Source organism: Salvelinus namaycush, chromosome 40 (genome assembly GCF_016432855.1).
Source record: "Salvelinus namaycush isolate Seneca chromosome 40, SaNama_1.0, whole genome shotgun sequence".
NCBI classification, from domain to species: domain Eukaryota; kingdom Metazoa; phylum Chordata; class Actinopteri; order Salmoniformes; family Salmonidae; genus Salvelinus; species Salvelinus namaycush.
This window is the reverse complement of record NC_052346.1, coordinates 18,969,620-18,994,531: the sequence shown is the minus strand read 5'-3', so window position 1 is coordinate 18,994,531 and position 24,912 is coordinate 18,969,620. Positions and strand designations below refer to the sequence as shown.

Below are 24,912 nucleotides of genomic sequence, written 5' to 3'. Positions count from 1 at the left end.
ATAAGTTGATCCCTGGGCTGGGTTTCAGTTTTAAAAATGCTTTCTTCCCTCTGCCCTGCCTCATTCCCCTTCAGATCTGAGACCACTGGATGAATGTAAGCAAAAGGTAAACATTATTTCTGCCATTTGCTTTCAACAGACGCCCCAGATGTACGAGGGGGACTGAACAAATGGCACAAGGGAGGGTGCGACTCGATTCAAAATGAGACGCAGCCTTGGTTGCTACTGGTGAAATTTTGTTTACATCCGGGTTGTTTCGGACGAAAACAACACACAACAAGCATAGAAGCAGCTAACCCTGTGTAGTGTAGTTGCTAAGCCGATTTGACACTACGATGGCAGGGGAGGCAGAAGACGAGATACCTGGTAAGATAGCGCGCTATATAGCTAACGTTAGCTAGTTAACATTATTCACCCGTTTGCAAACGTTTCGGAATGAACATGAAATATATCGCTTGCTAACGTTAGCTAGTGTGCTAGCTAACATAAACTATCACGCATGAGCAAAGTAGCCAGGCAAGATAACGCTAGTGAAAATTAGCTAACAGCTGGCAACAAGGGACAGCCTCCATGTGCGCCGTTGTTTACGTCTGTCACGAAGAATAATGTCACAGGAAAAAGGGAAAAGTATCAGTATCTTTGATAATGTGGTTAACAGGTAGTAAGCTATCTAAATTAGCTTCTAGTGGTGTATTATTGTTTGGACTAGATGGGATACAGTTTATATCAGAGTGGACTTTTAGTAGCAGGTTATGAGAATTGGGTTAAAGGGCCAGTGCAGCCAACAACGTGATTTCCCAGTGTTTATATATATTTCCATACTTTGAGGTTGCAATAATACTGTGAAATTGTGGAAATTATGACAATGCCCTTTTAGCTGTTTGAAAAAGTACACCTGTAATGTCAGCCTGCTTTGGTGGGATGGAGTTTGGGGGTAAATTAGTTAAAAGACCAATAAGAAAGAGTTCCAAACCCCTGCCAATAACGGCTAGTTTTCAGTTTCCCCCTTCCCGTTCAGACCACACCGACAGTCCTAGTAACATTGTTTGAGAATTTGCTAGTATTTGCTAACTATTTTTGTTTATTTTTATTGAAAACAATCACATTAAGGTACATCATTGTCACCCAGAAATGATTTGATATTGAGATAAAAAATGGCTGTATTGGAACTTTTCGGGCTCCCGAGTGGTGCAGCGGCCATAACGCAATGCACGAGGCGTCACTACAGTCACTGGTTCAAATCCAGGCAGTATCACATCTGGCCGTGATTGGGAGTCCCATAGGGCAGCACACAATTAGGGCAGCACACAATTAGGGCAGCCCATAGGGCAGCCCAGTGTCGTCCAGGTTTGGCTTGGGTAGGCGTTCATTGTAAATAAGAATTTGTAGTTAAATGATTTGCCAAGTTAGATAAATAAATAAAAAGTTGGGTTAGGGTTAGCTAAAATGCATCATTTGACATCAATTTTTATCCCATCTAGCCATGACTGTGTATTATTAGCCGGCTAGCTAGCTATTTGAGATGTGATCGATGTTGTTTATGTTCTAACAGAAACGGGGGCAGTCTTCACCTTTGGAAAAAGCAAATTTTCAGATAACGTCCCCAGTAAATTTTGGCTGAAAAATGATGTACCCCTGAAAATCGCCTGTGGGGATGAGCACACAGCATTGATAACAGGTCAGTGACTGATTACGTTTTCAAATTGATAGTAGTGATCAGAGCCATATGAATATAGGCCTGCAATTCTGAAGAACATGCAACATCTGAAATAAGATAAAAGAACTTGCTAACACACCCTATCACACATTTCAAATACATTTTTTATGCAAATGAAATCCTGCTCAACTGCAGCTGCTATTAGTATTAATGTCCCTGTTCCTGTAGCTTTCTCAAGTGGTTTTATTTATTTATTTTTCAACAGAGAATGGCAAGCTTTTCATGTTTGGCAGTAACAACTGGGGTCAGCTGGGTTTGGGATCAAAGACCATGGTGAACAAGCCCACTTGTGTGAAAGGTGGGTCTAAATTGCTCTCCCTTTGTTTTGGTTCAAAAGCAGTACTCTCTTGTATTGCTGTCATACACAGCTGCTTATCTCCCCTTGCGTGTACTAGACAAGAGGGTGTGGGGGACGACAACAGACAATATAGCCACTGAAATCAAATGTCCCATGATGTTTTTCCCCCACAAAATTAGTTGGATTTTCTGTGGCTTAAACTAAGTGTTGATGCTGTTGTTTTGTAAATTGTGAATGGGTATACTAGTAGCAGGAGACCAAGAGAGATTTTTCACTGCTGTAATCCCAATCTGGAGGGGTCTGTAATCTGGAATAATACATCTAATCTAATCTCCCGAGCAGGAGGGCAGCAGAGGAGAGAAAGAGAGGGTTGGCCTGCTATTGTGTCTGATTGCAATCTGAAAATGGGTGTCTTTCTCATTCTTGTCTTTCTCTAAGCTTTGAAGTCTGAAAAGGTGCGGCTTGCAGCCTGTGGAAGAAATCACACTATAGTTTACACTTGTAAGTACACAGTTATGACCACAGGTACAATATAAATGATGACATGTACCAAATTATGATCATATTACTAAGTGAAAGTTGACTGTGTCCTGCAAGGAGCTTTTACAGAGTTTCAGAAGAAAGTTCTTTGTTTCTGGCCATTTTGAGCCTGTAATCGAACCCACAAATGTTGCTGCTCCAGATACTCAACTAGTCTAAAGAAGGGCAGTTTTATTGCTTCTTTAATCAGAACAACAGTTTTCAGCTGTGCTAACATAATTGCAAAAGGGTTTTCTAATGATCAATTAGCCTTTTTAAAATGATAAAATTGGATTAACAAACAGAACGTGCCATTGGAACACAGGAGTGATGGTTGCTGATAATGGGCCTCTTTACACCTATGTAGATATTCCATAAAAAATAAGCAATTTCCAGCTACAATAGTCATTAACAATGTCTACACTGTATTTCTGATCAATTTGATGTTATTTTAATGGACAAAAAATTAGCTTTTCTTTCAAAAACAAGAACATTTCTAAGTGACCCCAAACTTTTGAATGGTAGTGTACATACATACATACATAACTTACATACAGTACCAGTCAAAAGTTTTGACACACCTACTCATTGCAACTGCACTTGAAGTAACTTCCAAAGTTCTTGATATTTTCCGTATTGACTGACTTTCATGTCTTAAAGTAATGATGGACTGTCGTTTCTCTTTGCTTATTTGAGCTGTTCTTGCCTTAATATGGACTTGGTCTTTTACAAAATAGGGCCATCTTCTGTATACCACCCATACCTTGTCACAAAACAACTGATTGGCTCAAATGCATTAAGAAGGACATAAATTCCACAAATTAACTTTTAACAAGGCACACCTGTTAATTGAAATGCATTCCGGGTGACTACCTGATGAAGCCGGTTGAGAGAATGCCAAGAGTGTGCAAAGCTGTCAAAGGCAAAGGGTGGCTACTTTGAAGAATAAAAAATAAAAAATCTTTAACACTTTTTTGGTTACTACATGATTCGATGTGTTATTTCATAGTTTTGATGTCTTCACTATTATTTTGCAATGTAGAAAATAGTAAAAATAAAGTAAAACCCTTGAATGCATAGGTGTTCTAAAACATTTGACCGTGTGTGTGTGTGGTGTATGTGATATATAAATAATAAACACAGGATAGTGAAGTTTTGCCTTTTAATGTTTTATATTATAATCCTTGTTGTAGTAGAACTGAGACTGATTCATGTATATGTCCTGTCCACAGCTCGGGGAAACGTGTACTCTACCGGTGGAAACAACGAAGGTCAGCTAGGTCTGGGAGACTGTGAGGAGAGGACAGCCTTCCAATTGGTGGACTTCTTCAGTTCACATGGACCAATCAAAATGCTTGCTGCCGGCTCCAACACCTCTGCTGCCCTCACGGGTAAGACTCTCCCGTTATAAGTCACAACCTCTGAGTTACAACTATGAGTATCTTCTGGTTCATATTGATGACTTACATTTTTACTTCATGGGCCAGAGTTGCACTAATTTACTTTCAACTGTCTATATTTCTGTTGCTCCTCCTCACCTTGTTTTTGCTGGAAATAATCACTGTGATGATGTCCTTGTTCTAGAGAGTGGGACGCTGTTCATGTGGGGTGACAACACTGAGGGTCAGATCGGCCTGGGGAAGGAGAGCAGTGCCCTGACCCCCCGGGAGGTCACTGTGGGTCGGCCAGTGGCCTGGGTGTCCTGTGGGTACTACCACTCTGCCTTCGTCACTGGTGAGAGGACAATGGCATAGCCTACTTCAGCACTGTCAGCGTGGCAGGTCACATGATTCCACAACTTTGTAGGAATAGGGAGTTACCCCATTGTGTATGAACATGTCATTTTTCTTGGGTTGGTAGAATAATGTCTAGATATAAAATAGGTAAATATGTTAATGCAATTAATCAACAGGGAATCTCTTTTGTCACAGTTGACGGGGGCCTGTACACATTTGGGGAGCGCGACAGCGGCAAACTGGGCCTGGCCATGGGTCAGCTGGATGGACACCGCGTGCCCCAGCTGGTGAAGGGCATCACAGACCAGGTGACCCAGGTGGCATGTGGAGGCTGGCACACTGTGGCTGTGACAGGTAGGCAGCTTGGTGTCAACCAGTGGACAGTTGACTCTCACAAGGCTGTGGCTTTCAGCATGTCCCATGAACAAGTTTACGTCCCACTTTGAAAGTGGCCATAAAATGCTCGTATTTATCCAAATAGTGAAGTTAGGTCGTGTAAAGTCTAAATGCACATTGTTGTAAGATTTTGTTGTACCTGTTTGTGGTTGTGTACTACTTTTATATGCGTAATGAAACTGTCTGGGGTTTTTCTCTATGGCACAAAGCATCAGGAGATAGTGGGTTAACCATGTAGCGCTGTGTTTGATTTGACTCTAGAGGACGACCTGTACACCTTTGGCCTGGGTCAGTTTGGTCAGCTGGGCCAGGGGACCTTCATCTTTGAGGCGAGGCTGCCCAGAGCGGTGGATCACTTCAGGAAGGGCCGAGTACGACAGGTGATGTGTGGGGAGAACCACACTGCTGTCATCACAGGTAAACAGGCCTAGCGGACACAATTTTCACACCAAAACAGTTATAATTCAGAAAAAAAATGTATACAACAGTGGTGCTAGCATTTTATGAATAACCTCCATTGCCATTTGCCATGATAACATTGCTTGCGTCTATTAAGTTGGCTGACATGTAGTTGTCATGGTTTCAGACAATGGTCTTCTCTATACCTTTGGGGACGGGAGACATGGGAAGCTGGGTCTGGGAGAGGAGAACTTCACCAATCAATTCAAGCCCACTCTCTGTCCACGTTTCCTCAAGTACAACGTCCAAGCGGTATGTACAGTTGAAGTCGGAAGTTTACATACACCTTAGCCAAATACATTTAAACTTAGTTTTTCACAATTCCTGACATTTAATCCGAGTAAAAATTCCCTGTCTTAGGTCAGTTAGGATCACCACTTTATTTTAAGAATGTGAAATGTCAGAATAATAGAGTGATTTATTTCAGCTGTTATTTCTTTCATCCAGTGGGTCAGAAGTTTACATACACTCAATTAGTATTTGGTATCATTGCCTTTAAATTGTTTAACTTGGGCCAAATGTTTCGGGTAGCCTTCCACAAGCTTTCCACAATAAGTTGGGTGAATTTTGGCACATTCCTCCTGACAGAGCTGGTGTAACTGAGTCAGGTTTGTAGGCCTCTTTGCTTCCACACGCTTTTTCAGTTCTGCCCACAAATTTTCTATAGGATTGAGGTCAGGGCTTTGTGATGGCCACTCCAATACCTTGACTTTGTTGTCCTTAAGCCATTTTGCCACAACTTTGGAAGTATGCTTGGGGTCATTGTCCATTTGGAAGACCCATTTGTGACCAAGCTTTAACTTCCTGACTGATGTCTTGAGATGTTGCTTCAATATATCTACATAATTTTCCTACCTCATGATGCCATCTATTTTGTGAATTGCACCAGTCCCTCCTGCAGCAAAGCACCCCCACAACATGATGCTGCCACTCCCGTGCTTCACGGTTGAGATGTTGTTCTTCGGCTTGCAAGCCTCCCCCTTTTTCCTCCAAACATAACGATGGTGATTATGGCCAAACAGTTCTATTTTTGTTTCATCAGACCAGAGGACATTTCTCCAAAAAGTACGATCTTTGTCCCCATGTGCAGTTGCAAACCGTAGTCTGGCTTTTTTATGGTGGTTTTGGAACAGTGGTTTCTTCCTTGCGGAGCCGCTTTTCAGGTTATGTCGATATAGGACTCGTTCTACTGTGGATACTTTTGTACCTGTTTCCTCCAGCATCTTCACAAGGTCCTTTGCTGTTGTTCTGGGATTGATTTGCACTTTTCACACCAAAGTACGTTAATCTCTAGGAGACAGAACGTGTCTCCTTCCTGAGTGATATGACGGCTACGTGGTCCCATGGTGTTTATACTTGCGTACTATTGTGTGTACCGATGAACGTGGTACCTTCAGGCATTTGGAAATTGCTCCCAAGGATGAACCAGACTTGTGGAGGTCTACAATGTTTTTTCTGAGGTCTTGGCTGATTTCTTTTGATTTTCTCATGATGTCAAGCAAAGAGGCACTGAGTTTGAAGGTAGGCCTTGAAATACATCCACAGGTACACCTCCAAATGACACACATGACGTCAATTAGCCTATCAGAAGCTTCTAAAGCCATGACATAATTTTCAGCTTTTTTCCAAGCTGTTTAAAGACAGTCAACTTAGTGTTTGTAAACTTCTGACCCACTGGAATTGTGATACAGTGAATTATAAGTCAAATAATCTGTCTGTAAACAATTGTTGGAAAAATGACTTGTGTCATGCACAAAGTAGATGTCCTAAACGACTTGCCAAAACTATAGTTTGTTAACAAGAAATTTGTGGAGTGGTTGAAAAACTAGTTTTAATGACTCCAACCTAAGTGTATGTAAACTTCCGACTTCAACTGTACCTCATGTTTTCAACTGATTGCTGAATTATAATTTGAGAATTTCACTTTGACATCATAGCATGGCTGATGCCAAATTTAAAGTTCTGCACATTTATCTCAAGTTTAGTTTTTTTCCTGAAAGCATAAAAAAGTGACGATAGTTGGACATCCAGTCTTCTCATATAATTTTGTCTAGTGCAAGATTCAGGTCAATTACATTTAGTCTTTGTTCCAGGTGACATGCGGAGGTTGCCACATGCTGGTTCTAGCCAAGCCCAGAGACAAGAGCTGTCAGGAAGTAACTCTGGAGGAGAATGATGTCACAGAGGACTACCTGGAGAAGTCCTACACAGAGCTCTTAGTGGACACCATCACCCCCACCCCTGCTACCCTGAACAGTAGCCTCTCTGCCCGAGTCAGGAGGAGAGAGAGGGTGTGTACTGGGTACTGGCCTGGGGGTCAACACATGTAAAAGTGGGAGTGTTGGGAGTTTCAACATCCAGTCCCTGAACCACCACATGTCCCTGGGATGTTGCGGTCTAGTTCCTCAGATAGTTGTCTGAAACTATTGAGTCAGTGTTTGTTTTAATGTTAGCGGCCTGGTTCTCTAAGGAGATCCCTAACTAGACATCCTCCACCTTTTAGCACTGTCAACAAGGAGCCTAATCATGAGCCTAACAGGTAGTGGAGATGAATAACAACATGGAGCCTAATCATGAGCCTAACAGGTAGTGAATATAAGTAACAACATGGAGCCTAATCATGAGCCTAACAGGTAGTGAATATAAGTAACACCATGGAGCCTAATCATGAGCCTAACAGGTAGTGAATATAAGTAACAACATGGAGCCTAATCATGAGCCTAACAGGTAGTGAATATAAGTAACAACATGGAGCCTAATCATGAGCCTAACAGGTAGTGAATATAAGTAACAACATGGAGCCTAATCATGAGCCTAACAGGTAGTGAATATAAGTAACAACATGGAGCCTAATTATGGGCCTAACAGGTAGTGAATATAAGTAACAACATGGAGCCTAATCATGAGCCTAACAGGTAGTGAATATAAGTAACAACATGGAGCCTAATCATGAGCCTAACAGGTAGTGAATATAAGTAACAACATGAAGCCTAATCATGAGCCTAACAGGTAGTGAATATAAGTAACAACATGGAGCCTAATCATGAGCCTAACAGGTAGTGAATATAAGTAACAACATGGAGCCTAATTATGGGCCTAACAGGTAGTGAATATAAGTAACAACATGGAGCCTAATTATGGGCCTAACAGGTAGTGAATATAAGTAACAACATGGAGCCTAATTATGGGCCTAACAGGTAGTGAATATAAGTAACAACATGGAGCCTAATTATGGGCCTAACAGGTAGTGAATATAAGTAACAACATGGAGCCTAATTATGGGCCTAACAGGTAGTGAATATAAGTAACAACATGGAGCCTAATTATGGGCCTAACAGGTAGTGAATATAAGTAACAACATGGAGCCTAATTATGGGCCTAACAGGTAGTGAATATAAGTAACAACATGGAGCCTAATTATGGGCCTAACAGGTAGTGAATATAAGTAACAACATGGAGCCTAATCATGAGCCTAACAGGTAGTGAATATAAGTAACAACATGGAGCCTAATTATGGGCCTAACAGGTAGTGAATATAAGTAACAACATGGAGCCTAATTATGGGCCTAACAGGTAGTGAATATAAGTAACAACATGGAGCCTAATTATGGGCCTAACAGGTAGGTAAGCAAACACAGCTAACTAACCCTGTGTTCTGTGTTTTAGGAGCGTTCCCCGGAGCAGTTTGGGCTCATGTTCCGGACCCTGCCCCCCCTGATGTCCGGACACCTCAATACCTCTGCACCCCTGCCCGTGTCCAGCCAGACCATCCCCTCCAGCCTGCCCCCCAAGGAGCAAACCAACAGAAAGGTGCACAACGGCATTCACCAACACAGGAGCACTGAGTCTAACAAGAAGGGTATCTACACTGAACTACATTGCATTACATTACATTGCAGGCATATCTGTTTTGAATGTTAAACTATTTAGAAAACACGCATATTCCTTGGTGAAGCATTGCATTTTCAACAGCTAGCATGGTCCCTTTTTCATTAACTCATCACAATGCAACTGTTCACATTTCTCCTAACTTTTCTTGAGCCTATATATTCCTTTTTAAGAAGTCAAAAGATTCTTGTGATATTTTGTTGATGGCAGAAAAGAGGTCAGCTGACAAGGGAAGAGATGAGGGAGACAGCAGCGCTGTGGAGAACATGATGGACAACGAGAGTGTTAAAGATCTGGGAGACACCACGGACTTCCTCAACATGGTGAGTCACCAACTCTGACCCAATTCTGTCCTGTACATTCTGTGGCGCTTTCATACAGAAGTTATCACAAAAGTTCTGAACAAAAATCTCTTCTTTGTGGCAGACTCATGTGATGAAAATGGACCCCAGTGACAAGACGTTGACGTTGTCCCCTGTACAGAAGGTAAGACACACACACAGCATAACTGTCAACTAAGGATTTTTCTTATTATGAACAAGCAGCTTCTGCGCACCGACCAGCAAGCTCCTTGCAAAATTACTCAGCACTATCAATATGTCTCCCTGAACAAGGGACAGTCTGACTGAGGAACTCAGGGCATACACTTTAATTTACGTCACGCTAGCCATTCTGCTTCCCTGTATCATTTACAGTGACTACCATCTGTCTGTGTTTTTCTTTCAGCGTTGAGCTCTATTGAGTTCTTCACTCTGTTTTCTCTGCATGTTTACTATTTTCCTCTAACTCTTTCATATTTTCTTCATCCTCTGCTTCCTGGCGCTGGTGATAGAGGAAGGGTAAGCTTGTGAAAGGGCATGGTAAGGCTGGGGAACAGCCAGAACTCTGTACCCATAGGAGGGTGGATCCCACCCCGCGGGGGGCACTGCCCACAGAGCTGCTGAGGAGCTCCAGTGACAGGTCTCTGGTGGTAGAGAAGAGACCGCGCCACAGGGCTGCCCAGGGCAAAGGCAGTGGCAAGGAGAACCTCGTTGTGGCTCTGGAGGCGATAAAGCCTGCCGAGCCGAAGGCTGGCCCTGCCGAGCCGAAGGCTGGCCCTGCCAAGCCCTCCAGCATAGAGGACATTAGCAAGGCCAAGTCCAAACCCTGTCCGTCCGCACAGAAAAAACAACTGTTAGCAGTTGAGAGAAAAGTGAGGGAGAGATTTGTCGTGGATTCTAAGGCAATCCAAATAAAGGGCGCAGCCAAAGGTCAAAGTGCAGAGGTCAAAAAGACTCTCTTAGAGGTCAACCCTATATCTACAAAGGTGAAAAGTCAACATGTAGCTGTTAGGAGGACACCAAATAGAAAGAGTGGCAGACATTCACAAGGCCTTAAGCTAACTGATGCACTGCCTGTGGACAAGACAACTGAACCAGACCTGGTGTCTGAAGTGCCACAAAAAACGACGAATGAAAACTCAGAAAGAGAAAAGAGCAAACCAAAGACTGAACCACCTGAACGGACACCGCTGCGCAGCTTACTGACCGGAGTGTCCTCTCTGGGGTCAGGTGTGGGGCTAGTGGCAGCCAGACAGTTTGGTTCTCCCTCAGACAGTGAGTCAGTCCGGAGTCAGAGCAGGGCCCAGAGGTTCAGCAGACAGAGTGCTGAGGACGCCCAGTCTTCCTGGAGCCATTCGTCTGCATCCATGGCCTCCGAACCAGGAGGCAAGAGAACAGCAGTCCGCATCAACATCATCCCCGCCCCGGGGAGCTCTGATCAGGGGGTGGAGGAGGAGCAATGCAGGTCCTACTCTGGTCCCCCAGACAACAGAGGACAGGAGGAGAGGAGAGGGGAGGAGAGTGGAGACGAGACAGGGAGCAGCGGCGATCAGACACCGGCCAAGCAGGATAGTGAGGGTGAGGAGGAAGAGAGTGAGGGAGGGGTTGGAACGAGGAGGGCAGAAAGTGGGGGTGGAAAAGAAGTGGCCAAGAGCCGTGATGAGGTGACAGATGAGGAAAACAGTGAGGATGATGACACAGTGAAGGTAGAGGAGGAGGATGGAGGGATCTCTGAATTAGAGGAGGAGAGCGAGGGAGGAGATGAGCAATGTGAGACTGAAACAGATCAGGGAGCAGAAAGTGAGTTAGAGGATGCAGAGAAAGAGGAGAGTGGACTGGAGGAAGAGGAGGAGGGTGACGGGACGAGTAGCCCAGTGGGAGGAGAGGGAGAGAGTGTGGGAGAGGAGGAGGAAGAAGAAGGGGAGGGAGAGAGCAAGGAGGAGGAAGAGAGTGGGGATGTATCGCATAGTGACACTGAGAGCAAGAGTAAGGAATCCAATTATGAAGAGGAGGATGAAGAAGAAGATGGAGAGAAAGAGGAAGAAGAGGATGAGAGTGTAGGATCTGTAGAGGAGGAAGATGGGAATGAGGCAGACAGTGGTACAGAGGCAGGAGAGGAAGAGAGCAGTACTGCAGAGGAGAGGGAAGAAGAGGATAAGAGTGAAGAGGAGGAGGCTGAAGAAGAAGAAGCCGGAGAGGAGGAGGAGAGTGAAGATGAGGAAGAAGCTGGAGAGGAGGAGAGTGAAGATGATGAGAAAGAAGAAGAAAAACCTGGAGAGGAGAGTGAAGATGAGGAAGAAGCTGGAGAGGAGGAGGAGAGTGAAGATGAGGAAGAAGAAGATCCTGGAGAGGAGGAGGAGAGTGAAGATGAGGAAGAAGAAGATCCTGGAGAGGAGGAGGAGAGTGAAGATGAGGAAGAAGAAGATCCTGGAGAGGAGGAGGAGAGTGAAGATGAGGAAGAAGAAGATCCTGGAGAGGAGGAGGAGAGTGAAGATGAGGAAGAAGAAGATCCTGGAGAGGAGGAGGAGAGTGAAGGTGAGGAAGAAGAAGGAAAAGAGGAGGAGAAAGAAGAAAATGAAGCCAGAGAGGAGGAGGAGGAGAGTAAACATGAGGAGGAAGAAGAGGTGGTTGACAAAAGAAAAGGTAAAAAAGACCAGGAGAGTCATCAGAATGCTGCGTCCAGAGGTAACGGGTCCAAACAGAGGTCAGGGAAAGGGGAAGAGTTCTGGGACAATGTTTTACCTCAGTACCTCAATCTCAAATGATAGCCCTATCTGTTCTGTTCCAAACCAGTGCTCTGTCAACTTCTCTCAGGAACACTCTTAATTGAGCATTTTAATGCCTCCTACTGTTTTTATTCACGACTTCCATTTTGTTTTACTTTATATCAACTGCCTTTACTGTCTCACTGTTTTTATTCACGACTTCCATTTTGTTTTACTTTATCAACTGAATGTCCACAGCCTTGTCTTTCAATTTCCTTGTATAGTCCTTTACCATTTTACATGGCAGTTAAGATTTGATGCTAAAATGCTTTTTTTTAATCCCCTTTTCAACTTTGTTCTTCTGTAAAGACAATTTACTAATAGTAGCTACTATTTTCCAGGCATGCCCTCCAATGATTTTGTACAACTTTTTCTTTATCATGATTTGTTTGATATAATGAATATTACAGAATAGTTTGATATATGTTTAAATAAATATTTGTTGTTCTAAAACGATCAAAATCAGTGTCAAGAACTAGTCCCATCACGTATGATATCATATAATTTGTGTTGAACACATTCTCTACACATGAATACATAGTGCTGTTTGCATTAAACTGTTCCAGTGGCAGGTGGGATCCCTTTTCTTCCTTTATCCCTGTCTGTAATCCCTTAGCTCCCTGTTGTGACTCCACTATCCATATCCAATGTGAAGCACCCACCTCTAGTCTTCCTCAAGTCTGTTTAGTGCTGACTCTCCCTCGTGTGTGTGCGCCAGAGTGCAGTTTCTCCCCTGTGACTAAGTTGTATCTGTTACATAACTTACTATCGCTTGTTTTAACCAGTCTGCCCCACTCACTCTCATCCCTTTTTGCAGGATTTAAGAGCTGAAGAGGGGGAAGGACATAAGGATGATGAAGAAGATGAGGAAGAGGAAGAGGAGGAGGAGAACAACAAAGCAGAGGAGAAAGAGAAATCTGAGGACATGGAGGGACAATCATTACAGGGTCAGAGCCAGTCCACAGCAGAACCCCTCCAGGTACGCTACCCTACAGATGACCATAATCTACAGATCTAGGACCTTTATGTTTGTTAACTTCTAAAACAGAATTCCCTCTTTCTAGGGACCAGAGGGTGTGAAAGAAGAAACTCTCCCAGATGGTGTGCAGAAAGGTGAGCATAAGAGATTTTCTGAAATGTCTGACAAACAGGTGAACTTTGTCTTGAACTATTTATGTGGTTAATGCTTTACTGTTTCTGTGCTAACAGTGGATGGATTATCATGAAGTGTCTGTTGTGTATAGTTGCAGAGGACTCAGGTCAGCCCAGTCCTGTGGCTCCGACAGAGGAGAGCTCTGCATCCAGCACTCAGCTGCAGAATCGAACAACAGAAGAGAAACCCAAGAAGCAACCAAGGACCAACAGAAAGGTATTACAGAAAGTCATTGGAACAAAGAGGCATAAGCTAAACAACAGAAAACCACTTCATAAAGCTCTGTGATCGTCAGTGATTGAGTAGGTCAGATCTCACTGTGTTCTCTCCTCTCTACTGCCCTCAGCTGTTGCTGTTCAAACGCCTGTCCTCCTCCAAAGCCAAGCAGACAGAGGACAGTGCTGAAGCCCCAGCAGAGGTAACCGGCATGGGGGAGCTGCCTGCCAGTGCCAAGAGTCCCTCTGCAGGGCTGGAGAACAGAGATCCATCAGAGACCAGCGCTAGTGGTGCCCAGCCCCCTCTGAGAGCACCCTCGGACCCTGGTGGTAGAGGTGCCCGCTCTACCACCTGCACCCTGCTGTGACGCCACTCACTGGGTGTTGGAGAACTGGACTGGCAGCGCCAACAACCAATAAACCCTTGAAGAGGATGCACATTGACTGTACACAACAAACAACCACTCCACTTTGAACACTAGCGAACTTCTCACAAAGTGACCTATTTATTGACATTCAGTTCCCAAACTTCCCATATGCGAAAGTGTATTATAAATGTGTATACTTGTATTTAACGTGCACAAAAATGTCTTTAATTAACCACAGTGTGTTTTGATCGTGTTTTTATAATGTAGTCGTGTGTTATAAACTGTGAGGATATACTATTTATTGCTGACTGAAATTATCCCAAATGCACAATTGCACTTTAAATGTAACCTTATTGTGTGTTTTTCAGGGAAATATGACATTTGTGTGTGTTCTGATATTTTATTTTCATCGTCTCATAAACCGTTTGAACTTGGTTCTGGTGTGACAATCATCTCATGATTTGGTTACTAGTAAAACAACTTTATGTAAAAGCTTTGATCATTTTTCACCTTAATGCAACGAGATTGCTGGAATGCGCCGTCCTCTTTTATCCTGTGTTATTTTAAGGCTCGCTCGCTAGGTGGCAGTGTTCACAGAACCGCAGTTCATTTCTTGGGGCTGTGACCTGCTTTCCTCCACTCGTTAACCACCTGTGACGGCAAACAGGAAATCTCAAACATTTATCAAGCAGATTTTCACTGGAAAAGCAGCTATTTCTATCAATTTTAAGAAGGCGAGAATGGAGGAATTTTCTGGTGAAGAGGTACTGAATATGCTACCAACTATTTCTTTGCTATACTCCTGAGTATTAAATCCAAAATGTAGATAGCTAGCTAACTGGCTGGCACAACAACGCCTGTTAGCTAGCTTAGCCGAGTTATCTTCTTAGTTAGCCAAATAGCCATACAATTACAGTGGTAAAGACAACTAGCTAGCTATTGTTTAAAGTTTAAACTACCTAGACATAACCGCTGCGTTACAGCATTTACCTAACTACCTTGATATTACTGCATTTCAGTTTTAGTCCTAGAGTTTTGGCCGTTCTAACTGCAGTGAAAGGTGTGATGAGTTGAAGAAATGCCAGTACAAGTCTGACTCATTGTTTCTAGGGCTCTTTCAACTCTGAAGAGGCCAGTAACTCCGTGAAAGAGGTAACAACTATCTATTGATTCAGCATCAATACGTTTGAATAACCAAATGGGAATATGGATATTTAAGATGGATTTTGAAATATAGATTTAGCTAGCTATTACTTAGTGTAAATTGACAGTGAGGTATCATGTGAAACAGTATCCAGCCTCGCAGTCTGTCTGTCCCCTGATTACTCAAGACAAACACTCATATCCCCAGTATAGACGTGACTCTGAATACAGCACTGTTCACATCAGGTCCCATGCTCCCCACATGCCTAAAGGGGCCAGCCTTCTCAGATGTGTTTGTGTGTGTGTCCGTGTCCAAACTGTCTGTCTTGCAGTGTATTCAGAGTATCATTGGAGAAGAGAGCTACAGACAGGACACTGTGAACCAGTGGACAGCCAAGATTGTGGAGCAAGCCCTCACCTTGCTGGTCAAACAGACTAAGTCATACAAGTACATTGGTATGGCTGCCTTCATCTCCTATTGAACACAGACGTGTTAATTTTACTGTAAATCCAGTATGCGAACTTATTGTATGGTGCCAATGGTGAAAAACATGTGACAAAACACAATTGCTTACTGATATTTTGTTAACGATGATCATAATTTGACCCCTGCCTGTTCCTCTCTATACAGTTAGTTGTGCTGTCATGCAGAAGAGTGGTGCTGGTCTCCACACAGCTAACTCCTGCTACTGGGACACTGTTACCGATGGTAAGATAACATCCACCACTGCTCAGTTCAAAGGGTTTCCTAGCTACAAATTCTTACACCAGATAATGATATTTAACCAAAGATTGTTGGTATCTATTACTGGGAGTTACAGGTTAAGTACTGTTTGGTTGCACAGAGAATTTTCGACCAACCTTAACTTGGCGATACTTCGTTCATGATTCAGCCAAATGTGTATATTATAACATGTCCAGTGGCAGGTGGTGTTTAATTTAGAAAATGCGCCGTTATTTAAAAAAATTACTCCATGAAGTAATCGTCAATGTGAATGCCGCCATCTTGTCTATTTGAAATCTTCTTTCATTCAACAAAACAGGTGTCATTGTGACATGCGGTACTTTGGGGTGGAACCACATGTCTCTTCACTAAACCAGCCCTCCCCAGCTGCCTAGGAAACACTGCTTATCAAACTGACTCATGCACTGTCTGTTCCTTTCTCTCAGGGAGCTGCACAGTGAAATGGGAGAACCGCACCATGTACTGTGTGGTCAGTGTGTTTGCTGTGGCCTTAACCCCCTAGACCAGGACCAAACCTGATACTGCTTATAGAAGGTGCAATGCTTCACCCATCCTGCAGGGGAGGTATTCAGTAATCATTAGCTCACTGTACATTCTATGCTGAATGGGACAAGCAGCGAGACGGCTATAGATGTGGTAAAGGGGTCAATGGAACTCGACCAAAACAATGGAAATGCATGTAGGAAAGATCCCGACTCTCCTAATTGCCCTCACACAAACAATAACCTTATTTTTCTGATTTGACAAGACATGTTCATGCCATCAAGAGTCACGTTTTTAATGTCACATGCACAAGTACAGTGACATGTCTTTCTTGCAAACTCAAAACCCAACAGTGCAGTGATCAAAAACAATGTAATACTAGAAGAAGAAAAACCAACTGACGACCACCACGGACTTCTGTATGCTAGCTATGCTACCAGCTTATAGGAATGAGAGTTAGCATTTAGCAGTCACTTCTTCTAAACCTGAAAAGGGACTACTTCTAAATGTTATGCAGTGAAAACAGCCAAGTATATCCAAATCGAACTTTAGTAACCACATTGTTGGCCCGTTACAATACATCAATCATGACGGATTTGACTAATATATACTTTGTTGGATCAGATTTGTTGAATGTGTGCCAATCCTGCGTCCTTCTATCCCCACGGTCTGCGTTCCATTGACCTATTTACTGCATCTATTGAAGTGCTCTGGATGGGCTGAAATGCTGTCTACCCTGAAGAGACTTTATTCATTGACTTTAAATGCATCAGTTGAAATCTTCCTATTATGACAGCTTGGCTTCAAAGCTGCTACCATACGATACCAATGTTCCAACTATAATGTTGGCTTTACTTATAATGAATAAATCATTATTTTGGAGAGTGCTTCTATTTGTCCTGATGTCCCACTTGATATAGGGTGAGGAAAAGCAGTGTGTTTATTATGTACATTATTTTACACCACAGATCAGATGAACTTGCTTTAGGAAATGCTATGTAAACAGATCACAGGATATTGTATACAGACACGATTTCAAGTTGCAATCATTGTTTAAACAAATGAAGAATAAACAAGTTTCCATAGAAATAATAATATTCCTGTAATTTTGTGGGGTGGAAGATGTCATCGATAGACTGTAGGACCCATAGCTGAATGTCATTAAACGTTCAAATTAACCCTTTTTATGGTGTCTGTGTATAACTGTTATATCAAGCAGCACAAATACAACACCGTGCAGATCCATAGGTATTTAACAACACTAGCCAAGCGGCAATACAATACTTTATGCAGTCTAGTTGATCAGCCACAAGCTGCAAGACTTTTCCTCACCAGCATTTTAGGTTTATTTGACTCTGACCTCAGTAAAAGAGAAGCTGAACTCCCACACGTACACACATAGGACTGACATGTCTCAGTGTGCTCACTGGTCGCTGAAATGTATCACTCACTTGGCCAGCCTAAAGAAACTCAGCTGCTATTGAGTCCAGCAGGAGAAGCTGCAGCTGGGATAACTAGAATATCACATCCCAAACAGCTTTTTGTTGCTGCTCATTTTCATTTTAGACAAACTTTTGCTGTACCTACACACTGAAGAAAGCTGCAAAGGCAAAATGTCTGGTAGGTTATCCCTGGTGCAGTGAAAAGAAAATATTTTTTCAAATGCAGCAAGCTTTATGCATACTATTTTGCTTACACAAACTTGTAAATACAACACCAGAAACAGCAGGAAGTGGAACTAGAGAGTTTTGACACTAGAGTTTCCGTGTTTGCATGTTGTATTGCAGAACAAGAATAACGTTCTAGCCTCTGTGGTAAATGCGGGGAGGTTTGGTCATTTCTTCACAGATTTGTGCAAGAAACCAATTGTGAAATGTCACAGGGGTGTAGAAGGTCGTGATCATTAGAACAGTGAAGTTTACTTCCATTTTTGGTGCTATGATCTGATAAACTGTTGTGTGAGATAAGGGCACTTAAGTTTAAAAAAAAATGTGATTCACCCAAAGAATCCATATTAAAAACCATTGATTGTTTATGTTGGGGATAACAGAACAGTTTAGGAATGTGAAACAGCTTACAAGACAGAGGATACTCTGGGTCTGAGCAATATTGAAAGCTAACTTTGATAAAGTAGGAATATTGCTATTGCCTCATTGGTGCTCTTGGAGGGGTGTTGGGGTCTCAGAAGTTTTCCTTGTTGAAGATGAACTTGACACCAGCCTCAGAATGAGACCGGCACTGCTTCTCCAAGACGTCAGCCAGCTGGGTGGGACCGCACAGGAACACTCCTACTTTTTTCCTGGACACACACACATTAATTACAAATAGTCCACAAGTTGTGAACTATACATGTAACACATTTTACAATTTGAGTACATCTAACTCGTGTCTCTCTGGAATATGCCATTTCTGTTGGCTGTAATTTGGATTAGAAGAGGCTGAAAGGCACTCACTCTGGATGCTTTGTCCCAATAGCAGTAAACTCATTGTCCCAGTTAGGTTTCCCATACAGAGTCTTCTGCTTCAGCCCTGTGATAGGGTCATTCTCTGCCTCATGGTGAACTCTGAAGTGAGCAGCCTTTTGTAAAAAATAATCACTTTTTGAGATTCATTTTGTGATTATGCGTTGTCCCACTCTCATCTATGGGCAATAGTTATTCAGTTTGAGACAACGCACATTTTTTAGCTTTCATCCTTGTACATACAACATAAATATGTGTGTGTTAGTGCTGTGTATCTGTACATTGGTGTGTCTTTTGAGTTGAAGAAAATGTTAGTTCTCATCAGTATTACTCTGAAAAGCAGGGGCACAACTTTCACTGGGAACGGGGGGAGGACCACATTCTGAAATTGCATTTTTGTCCCACACAGTTTTATCATTGGAATGTGATACAAAATGTGGCGACGGTGTGCTTTAGGACCATGCGGACATCTCCATGCGGTCGGGTAGGCTGTTTGGAGTGTTTTGTCCGACTGGATATGCATATATTTTTTAATGATGTCCCCCCCACTTCTAAAACCAAAGTTGCGCCCCTGCTGAAAAGTGTGGTGTGCTGACCTCGGTCTCTTTCCAGCGGGTCAGGTAGATGTTGTAGCTGAGGAAGTCCACCATGCCTTTCTCTGTCATCTGTCCCTCCAGAGACTGCAGCAGGTCAGCAAACCACTCAAACGCCTGGGTCTCAGGACACAGCCAATAGAAGTAGATCTGGCATAGAGGAGATGGAAGAAAGATTGTCCGTTTCACATATTGGACAAAACAAAGCTCTGACGAAGGCCTTGAGGCCGCAACGTGAAGCTTAATAAAGAGCAGTGTGCGGGTTTCTTCTTTTTCCTCATCTTATTCAACTGTTACCGTGCACCAGCAACAAAGATAGCTCAGATGTGTGAGTGCTCTTTTGAATTTTGAATCACATATTGGACATATAACAAGGAGTGAAGAGCAGACTAAAGGAACGATGTAAACGTTGAAAATAAATGAACATTGCACTCATAGCAGTGAGATTTTCTCTCACTTGATGAATTGAAATAGAAAAGCAAATCACAATGCAATGAAGAACATTTCAGCTGAAACATTGGTGGAATGAAATGGGGAAGTACCCTACACTGCAATTTAGAAAGACAATAAACCAGACAGACAGAGCCCCTCTCTCACCTTCTTGGTAAAGACGTTCTGGTTCTCCTGGATGTGTTTGTACCACACTGACTTGAGGACGGAGGCGAAGGGGGTGACCCCAATGCCAGCACCCACCAGCATGACCACTTCATAGCCGAACACGTCCTCACTGGCAGTACCAAACGGGCCATCTATCGCCATTCTGCATACAAGGAGAGAGTTACAGTCATATAACAGTTTAATAGTCTTCTAATTACATTTATATGGTAAAAACATGAAATAATCTAATATACTGGATACTTTCTGGTTAAACAATTACACAATGTTGCCATTACTGAAATGTACTACTCCTGAAAACCACGTTTCCTCTCTTATGGCACTTCCCCTCACCGTTATTTCACAGTAAAAAGAAAACACTACTACCCCATCTTCACGTTCTAAATGACAGCCCACTAACGACACTATGATGTCAAGTAGCAACATTAAGCGCAGAAATAGCAGTATAAAAACCGAATTAACATTCAACCTAATGGATATTTAACCGAAGATTAGTTAAGGGGACGGGGTCGTACAAAATGTTTGCTCTCTGCATTCAAGCACGTACTTGGGCAGTTTCCATGCCTCCTGGGTCTCGTTCTTGTCCCCTCCGCAGGCCTCGTACAGGCCCTGGGTCCAGTCGCCCACGATACGGATGTGGACGCTGAAGTGATCCTCCTCGGGGGCGGAGGTGAGGGTGAAGGGATGCCACTCCAGCTGGGAGACGCAGGGACACTGCATAAAGACGTACTGGCCGACCTCCATCCTGAAGCCCTTCCTCTTCATCTGGAGCTCCAGGGTCTTGGACGGGTGCATCACCACCTGGAGAGGAGGAGGATGGGAGAAAAACAAGATGGAGGCCAAAAGAGACAACTAACTGTTGGATGAGTAGACGTGAACTGCATAGTGCATGATTCTGGTTATTGGCCAGGGCTGCCTTCTAACAAGGACGACTGTCTCAATCACGCTGGCTTTGAATTTAAAAGAAATTGGCCGTTAGAGAAATTGCCTGTTGGGAATGTACAAGCTGGCTTGATGAACAGTACTGACCTTGGTGATGACCACCTTCTGTTGGGAGCGGTAGAATCGGACCAGTCTCTCACACACATACAAGATCATAGGCCCCACCACCCACTTCCATGTCTGAAGAGGAAACCGACAGAGAAAATGTTATTTACATAAAAGAAGCAGCACACTTAAGTCATGTAAAAAACCAAACTGTCATAGCTCACCATAGGAGGGTTCCCAGCAAACTCTGGCTTAGGGCAGAAGGTCCCGTTCTTTCCCCATGACTCAAACTGATCTGCACACTGCGATGGCTTGTTCTCCAGGAGACTTGTAGCGGTCTGCCCTCTGACAATTCGCCTGTGGCAAACCGTATTAGAAAGATTTAAACATAAAACGGTAGGGCTTTACCTGCAGGTATAATGCTTTTATTACTTGTTATAAGCATGTATGAACCCCTTTAATATCTTAAAATGAGGCTAATAATATGTTATGTCTCTGTAGGAAATGTCCAACTGACTCAAAAGGGGTATTATGGAGAAACAATGAATGTGCACACATTTTTGTGAGAGTTTTAACTGACTCACCCGAAGCCGTGGAAGACGAGTCCGATGAAGAAGATGATGAAGAGGTGATGGGTGTACCAGAAAACCTCGAAGTATGACCTGCGGATGACCTCCATGGATGATGTAATGATGAGGATGAGGGCCAAGGTGATGACCACGCCCGTTAACCCCGCGATGGTAGTGAACATCACTATGGTTGGGTTCTGACCCAATCAGAGAAGGGGGATTTCAGAGTAATGCAGTCATGTTGTTGCCTCGGAGGGAGTGTGGAGGCTGTGTTTGGGACTATCTGCTCAACCTATTTAGGGAAGTCGGTAATGTTCAGAAATGCTTCCTTCTGACTCAGTATAATGAACTTGCTTTAATATTACAAGAAGTGGGACATTTGCTGACCATTTTACGATCTGTTTTAGTCATATATTATATGTTCAGAGGAGGCAGCCGATGAGTAATGAAGGAGTCATAGTGTGTTATGGGCTGAGGAACATAGAAATACATTATAATTCTATTCATTCTATTTCTATGCTGGGGGATTCCTCTCTGTCATAATCTGCTATCAAGTGTCAACATTCTGTCCTTGGTCAGAACTGACCTCTTGACATAGCTACATTAAATACAGAATACTCTGTAACACTTTATGCATTCCTAAAGCCTTTGTAACACTACATAAGACATTAGAACGTGTCCTAGGCAGTTATAAACATAATGAACACAGTGTCCTAGGCAGTTATAAACATAATGAACACAGTGTCCTAGGCAGTTATAAACATAATGAACACAGTGTCCTAGCAGTTATAAACATAATGAACACAGTGTCCTAGGCAGTTATAAACATAATGAACACAGTGTCCTAGGCAGTTATAAACATAATGACACAGTGTCCTAGGCAGTTATAAACATAATGAACACAGTGTCCTAGGCAGTTATAAACATAATGAACACAGTGTCCTAGGCAGTTATAAACATAATGAACACAGTGTCCTAGGCAGTTATAAACATAATGAACACAGTGTCCTAGGCAGTTATAAACATAATGAACACAGTGTCCTAGCAGTTATAAACATAATGAACACAGTGTCCTAGGCAGTTATAAACATAATGAACACAGTGTCCTAGCAGTTATAAACATAATGAACACAGTGTCCTAGCAGTTATAAACATAATGAACACAGTGTCCTAGGCAGTTATAAACATAATGAACACAGTGTCCTAGGTAGTCATAGACATAATGAACACAGTGTCCTAGGCAGTTATAAACATAATGAACACAGTGTCCTAGCAGTTATAAACATAATGACACAGTGTCCTAGGTAGTCATAGACATAATGAACAATGAAAATCTGTAGCTAATAGAATACTCACGGTCTGGTCAGTCCTGATGGGGTTTAGGTAGGAGGCATTGTCTCCGTTGCCAATCTGGGACAGCACAAAGGGCAGAGAGCTGCTGTTCCTGTACAGCTGGGCTCCCATGAACCACTCAAAGTTAAACAGGTGGGCGATGATGTGGACCGCTAGGCAAGGACAAAGGCAAAGTAAAGATTACAATCTGTACAGAGACATCTGTTTGATGAACAATGAAGATGAACAATGAAGACGAATGAAGACGATCAAAGGCAAATGTAAAGCAAACTAAGTGAGTGAGTAGGGTACCTGTGTGAAATGCTATCATGTAAGCCACCAGCTTGTGAAAGGTGATGTTTCTGTCCAGTTGTCGAGCAGCTGTGCGACTGCAACACTGAACGTGTAGGAAACGTTTGAAAAAATGTGATACAGCTATTATTTATAGATAACTACCCATACACATTTGAATTAAATAGGGTCAGGGTGTGTCTGTGTTACCTGAATGGAGCCGCGGAGGAAGGACAGAAGGTTCCGGCAGACTGGCAGCAGAATAAGCATACAGTTAAAGTTGAGGCAGGCTGCAGGAGCCCTGGCCCAGGAGAGGGCATCCTGAGGAGAGTGATAGTAGGGTTAGATAGAGAGGGGGAGAGGGAGATTTAAACTTCTGGTTACTGGTTTCAATTGAAAGCGGCCCTCAGGGACTGAGCAGGAGTGAGAGGGACGTAGAGTAGAGTGCAGACTCAGTTTCACTTCTGGTCATTGCTACTTTTAGTTCAGCCACCTGGGCTTCCTGTGAGGAACATGTAGTCAGTTGTGCACACAGCTGTAACCACAGAGTAAAGATCTCACATCAACTTGTGACTCCTGTTTTGTTTCAATCTCTGTCAGACATAATATGGACGACACATATTCAATATGAATGACCTACTAACTGTACAATATACATGTATAAAAATAAAATAAGAATAAAGGTCTACGTGCTAAATATGTAATACAGCCAGTTAACAGTTGGCCTGAGGCCAGCACTCCAGGTTTGGTTCTGGGTTGCCAAGATGTCTAATACACTAAGAGCAGAGTATGAAATCTTAAACTGACCTCCATTTCTTAAATCATTTCTTAAATAGAAAATCTAAGGACTTTGGTTCTCAAACTTACCCCAAGAAGGACCCGTGTGTAGAACCATCTCTCAGTAAGGAAGTTCATGTAGAACTGGACAAACAGGTAAGCGTTGATTCCCAGCCATACCAGCTAAGACAGACCCAATTCACCTGGTTAGATCAGTAGGACATTACACCCCAAAACAGAAATGTAGAGTAATTATAGAATTTCATTTGACAGACTTACAATGACAAAGACCGAAAGTCCCTCGTTGGCAGCAAAGTTGCCCATGTGAAATGATGATTGAGTGTATGTGTGTGTGTGTGTGTGAGAGAGAGAGAGTGAGAGTGAAAAGTGGAAGGGGGACAGTGATGTGCTGAGTTATATAGACTACTGCACTAGAGACCAGGACATGTGGTTTCCACCACTACCCCTGTGAGTGAGGGTGCATCTCAATAGTCTAACACTGCTTCCTCTTTTCTTCTCAACTTCCTCATCTGCACTGATCAAAGGTGAAAGCAACATGGTGATTACCTTTATCAGGTATTTGCTTTAACCTGTCCAACTCTATCCAATGACATATGTGCAGACCCACTGGGCACAGACGTCAATTCAACATCTATTCCACGTTGGTTCATTGAGATTACGTGGAAACAGCGTTGATTCAACCAGTGTGTGCCTAGTAGGGATGAAGGAAAGGAGGAAAGGAAGCCACTTCAGTATGAGATGCACCCATACTGCATGCTATTTCATTAGGGAAGTACATGTAGCAACCTCTTTTGTCATCCCAAAGTATTGCACCATGACAGTCTTTTATTTCTGTATTTGACCATCGGCTGGCCCACTTTCTCTTCCAAAAGGAAGTCATCTCTCCATGGCGACACAGTGACTTTAATGCAGCAGAAGTGAAGGATTTCCACAGGAGAAGTGAAATCTCTAATCAAGTTGTATGTAGTTTTTCATTTAAAAAAAACAAGTATATACTGTATTTAAATGTGTATGTAAATATGTAAAATATGAAAGACAAACTAAACCTATATCAGATAAT

The 24,912-nt window shown here is 42.9% G+C and overlaps 3 protein-coding genes across 5 annotated transcripts; 2 read left to right on the top strand and 1 right to left on the bottom strand.

Annotated features, from left to right (window-relative positions):
- The first annotated feature begins 260 nt into the window (after nucleotides 1-260).
- On the top strand, nucleotides 261-14,269 carry LOC120033765 (X-linked retinitis pigmentosa GTPase regulator-like). 3 transcript variants are annotated; one of them, XM_038980219.1, is made up of 17 exons: nucleotides 261-366; nucleotides 1,553-1,678; nucleotides 1,923-2,015; nucleotides 2,454-2,516; nucleotides 3,767-3,925; nucleotides 4,119-4,268; nucleotides 4,466-4,624; nucleotides 4,928-5,083; nucleotides 5,253-5,377; nucleotides 7,219-7,416; nucleotides 8,792-8,984; nucleotides 9,224-9,336; nucleotides 9,440-9,499; nucleotides 12,916-13,077; nucleotides 13,163-13,211; nucleotides 13,343-13,467; nucleotides 13,598-14,269. In XM_038980219.1, exons 1-17 carry the CDS (start codon nucleotides 336-338, stop codon nucleotides 13,832-13,834), a joined length of 2,199 nt encoding a protein of 732 aa, XP_038836147.1. In that variant the 5' UTR covers nucleotides 261-335; the 3' UTR covers nucleotides 13,835-14,269. The 3 variants fall into 3 exon arrangements, with proteins under 3 accessions (XP_038836147.1, XP_038836150.1, XP_038836149.1); XM_038980221.1 differs by lacking the exon at nucleotides 261-366 and adding an exon at nucleotides 563-658; XM_038980222.1 differs by lacking the exon at nucleotides 2,454-2,516.
- A 192-nt stretch (nucleotides 14,270-14,461) lies between these two features.
- On the top strand, nucleotides 14,462-17,390 carry LOC120033767 (dynein light chain Tctex-type 3-like). The gene is made up of 5 exons (XM_038980224.1): nucleotides 14,462-14,598; nucleotides 14,945-14,986; nucleotides 15,310-15,433; nucleotides 15,609-15,686; nucleotides 16,148-17,390. Exons 1-5 carry the CDS (start codon nucleotides 14,575-14,577, stop codon nucleotides 16,222-16,224), a joined length of 345 nt encoding a protein of 114 aa, XP_038836152.1. The 5' UTR covers nucleotides 14,462-14,574; the 3' UTR covers nucleotides 16,225-17,390.
- LOC120033766 (cytochrome b-245 heavy chain-like) lies at nucleotides 17,123-24,215 on the bottom strand. Its single transcript, XM_038980223.1, has 13 exons — nucleotides 24,111-24,215; nucleotides 23,922-24,014; nucleotides 23,265-23,375; nucleotides 23,076-23,160; nucleotides 22,788-22,936; nucleotides 21,447-21,628; nucleotides 21,087-21,219; nucleotides 20,905-20,997; nucleotides 20,423-20,676; nucleotides 19,858-20,020; nucleotides 19,264-19,410; nucleotides 18,659-18,783; nucleotides 17,123-18,504 (listed from the first exon to the last, which is right to left on the bottom strand). The coding sequence occupies exons 1-13, from the start codon at nucleotides 24,153-24,155 to the stop codon at nucleotides 18,387-18,389; spliced, it is 1,698 nt and encodes a 565-aa protein (XP_038836151.1). The 5' UTR covers nucleotides 24,156-24,215; the 3' UTR covers nucleotides 17,123-18,386.
- Between the last annotated feature and the right edge of the window lie 697 nt (nucleotides 24,216-24,912).

What these genes read in the sequence shown, in the direction of transcription:
- LOC120033765 (XM_038980219.1), top strand. Translation starts at nt 336, where the DNA reads ATGGCAGGGGAGGCAGAAGACGAGATACCTG. An exon ending in GGCAGAAGACGAGATACCTG is followed by an intron (nt 367 to 1,552) that starts GTAAGATAGCGC and finishes ATGTTCTAACAG; the next exon opens with AAACGGGGGCAGTCTTCACC. An exon ending in CCACAGCAGAACCCCTCCAG is followed by an intron (nt 13,078 to 13,162) that starts GTACGCTACCCT and finishes CCCTCTTTCTAG; the next exon opens with GGACCAGAGGGTGTGAAAGA.
- LOC120033767 (XM_038980224.1), top strand. Translation starts at nt 14,575, where the DNA reads ATGGAGGAATTTTCTGGTGAAGAG. An exon ending in AGGAATTTTCTGGTGAAGAG is followed by an intron (nt 14,599 to 14,944) that starts GTACTGAATATG and finishes CATTGTTTCTAG; the next exon opens with GGCTCTTTCAACTCTGAAGA. An exon ending in CCAGTAACTCCGTGAAAGAG is followed by an intron (nt 14,987 to 15,309) that starts GTAACAACTATC and finishes TCTGTCTTGCAG; the next exon opens with TGTATTCAGAGTATCATTGG.
- LOC120033766 (XM_038980223.1), bottom strand. Translation starts at nt 24,155, where the DNA reads ATGGGCAACTTTGCTGCCAACGAGGGACTTTCGGTCTTTGTCATT. An exon ending in CATGATAGCATTTCACACAG is followed by an intron (nt 22,937 to 23,075) that starts GTACCCTACTCA and finishes GTCCTTGCCTAG; the next exon opens with CGGTCCACATCATCGCCCAC. An exon ending in ATTGGGACAAAGCATCCAGA is followed by an intron (nt 18,505 to 18,658) that starts GTGAGTGCCTTT and finishes GTGTGTGTCCAG; the next exon opens with GAAAAAAGTAGGAGTGTTCC.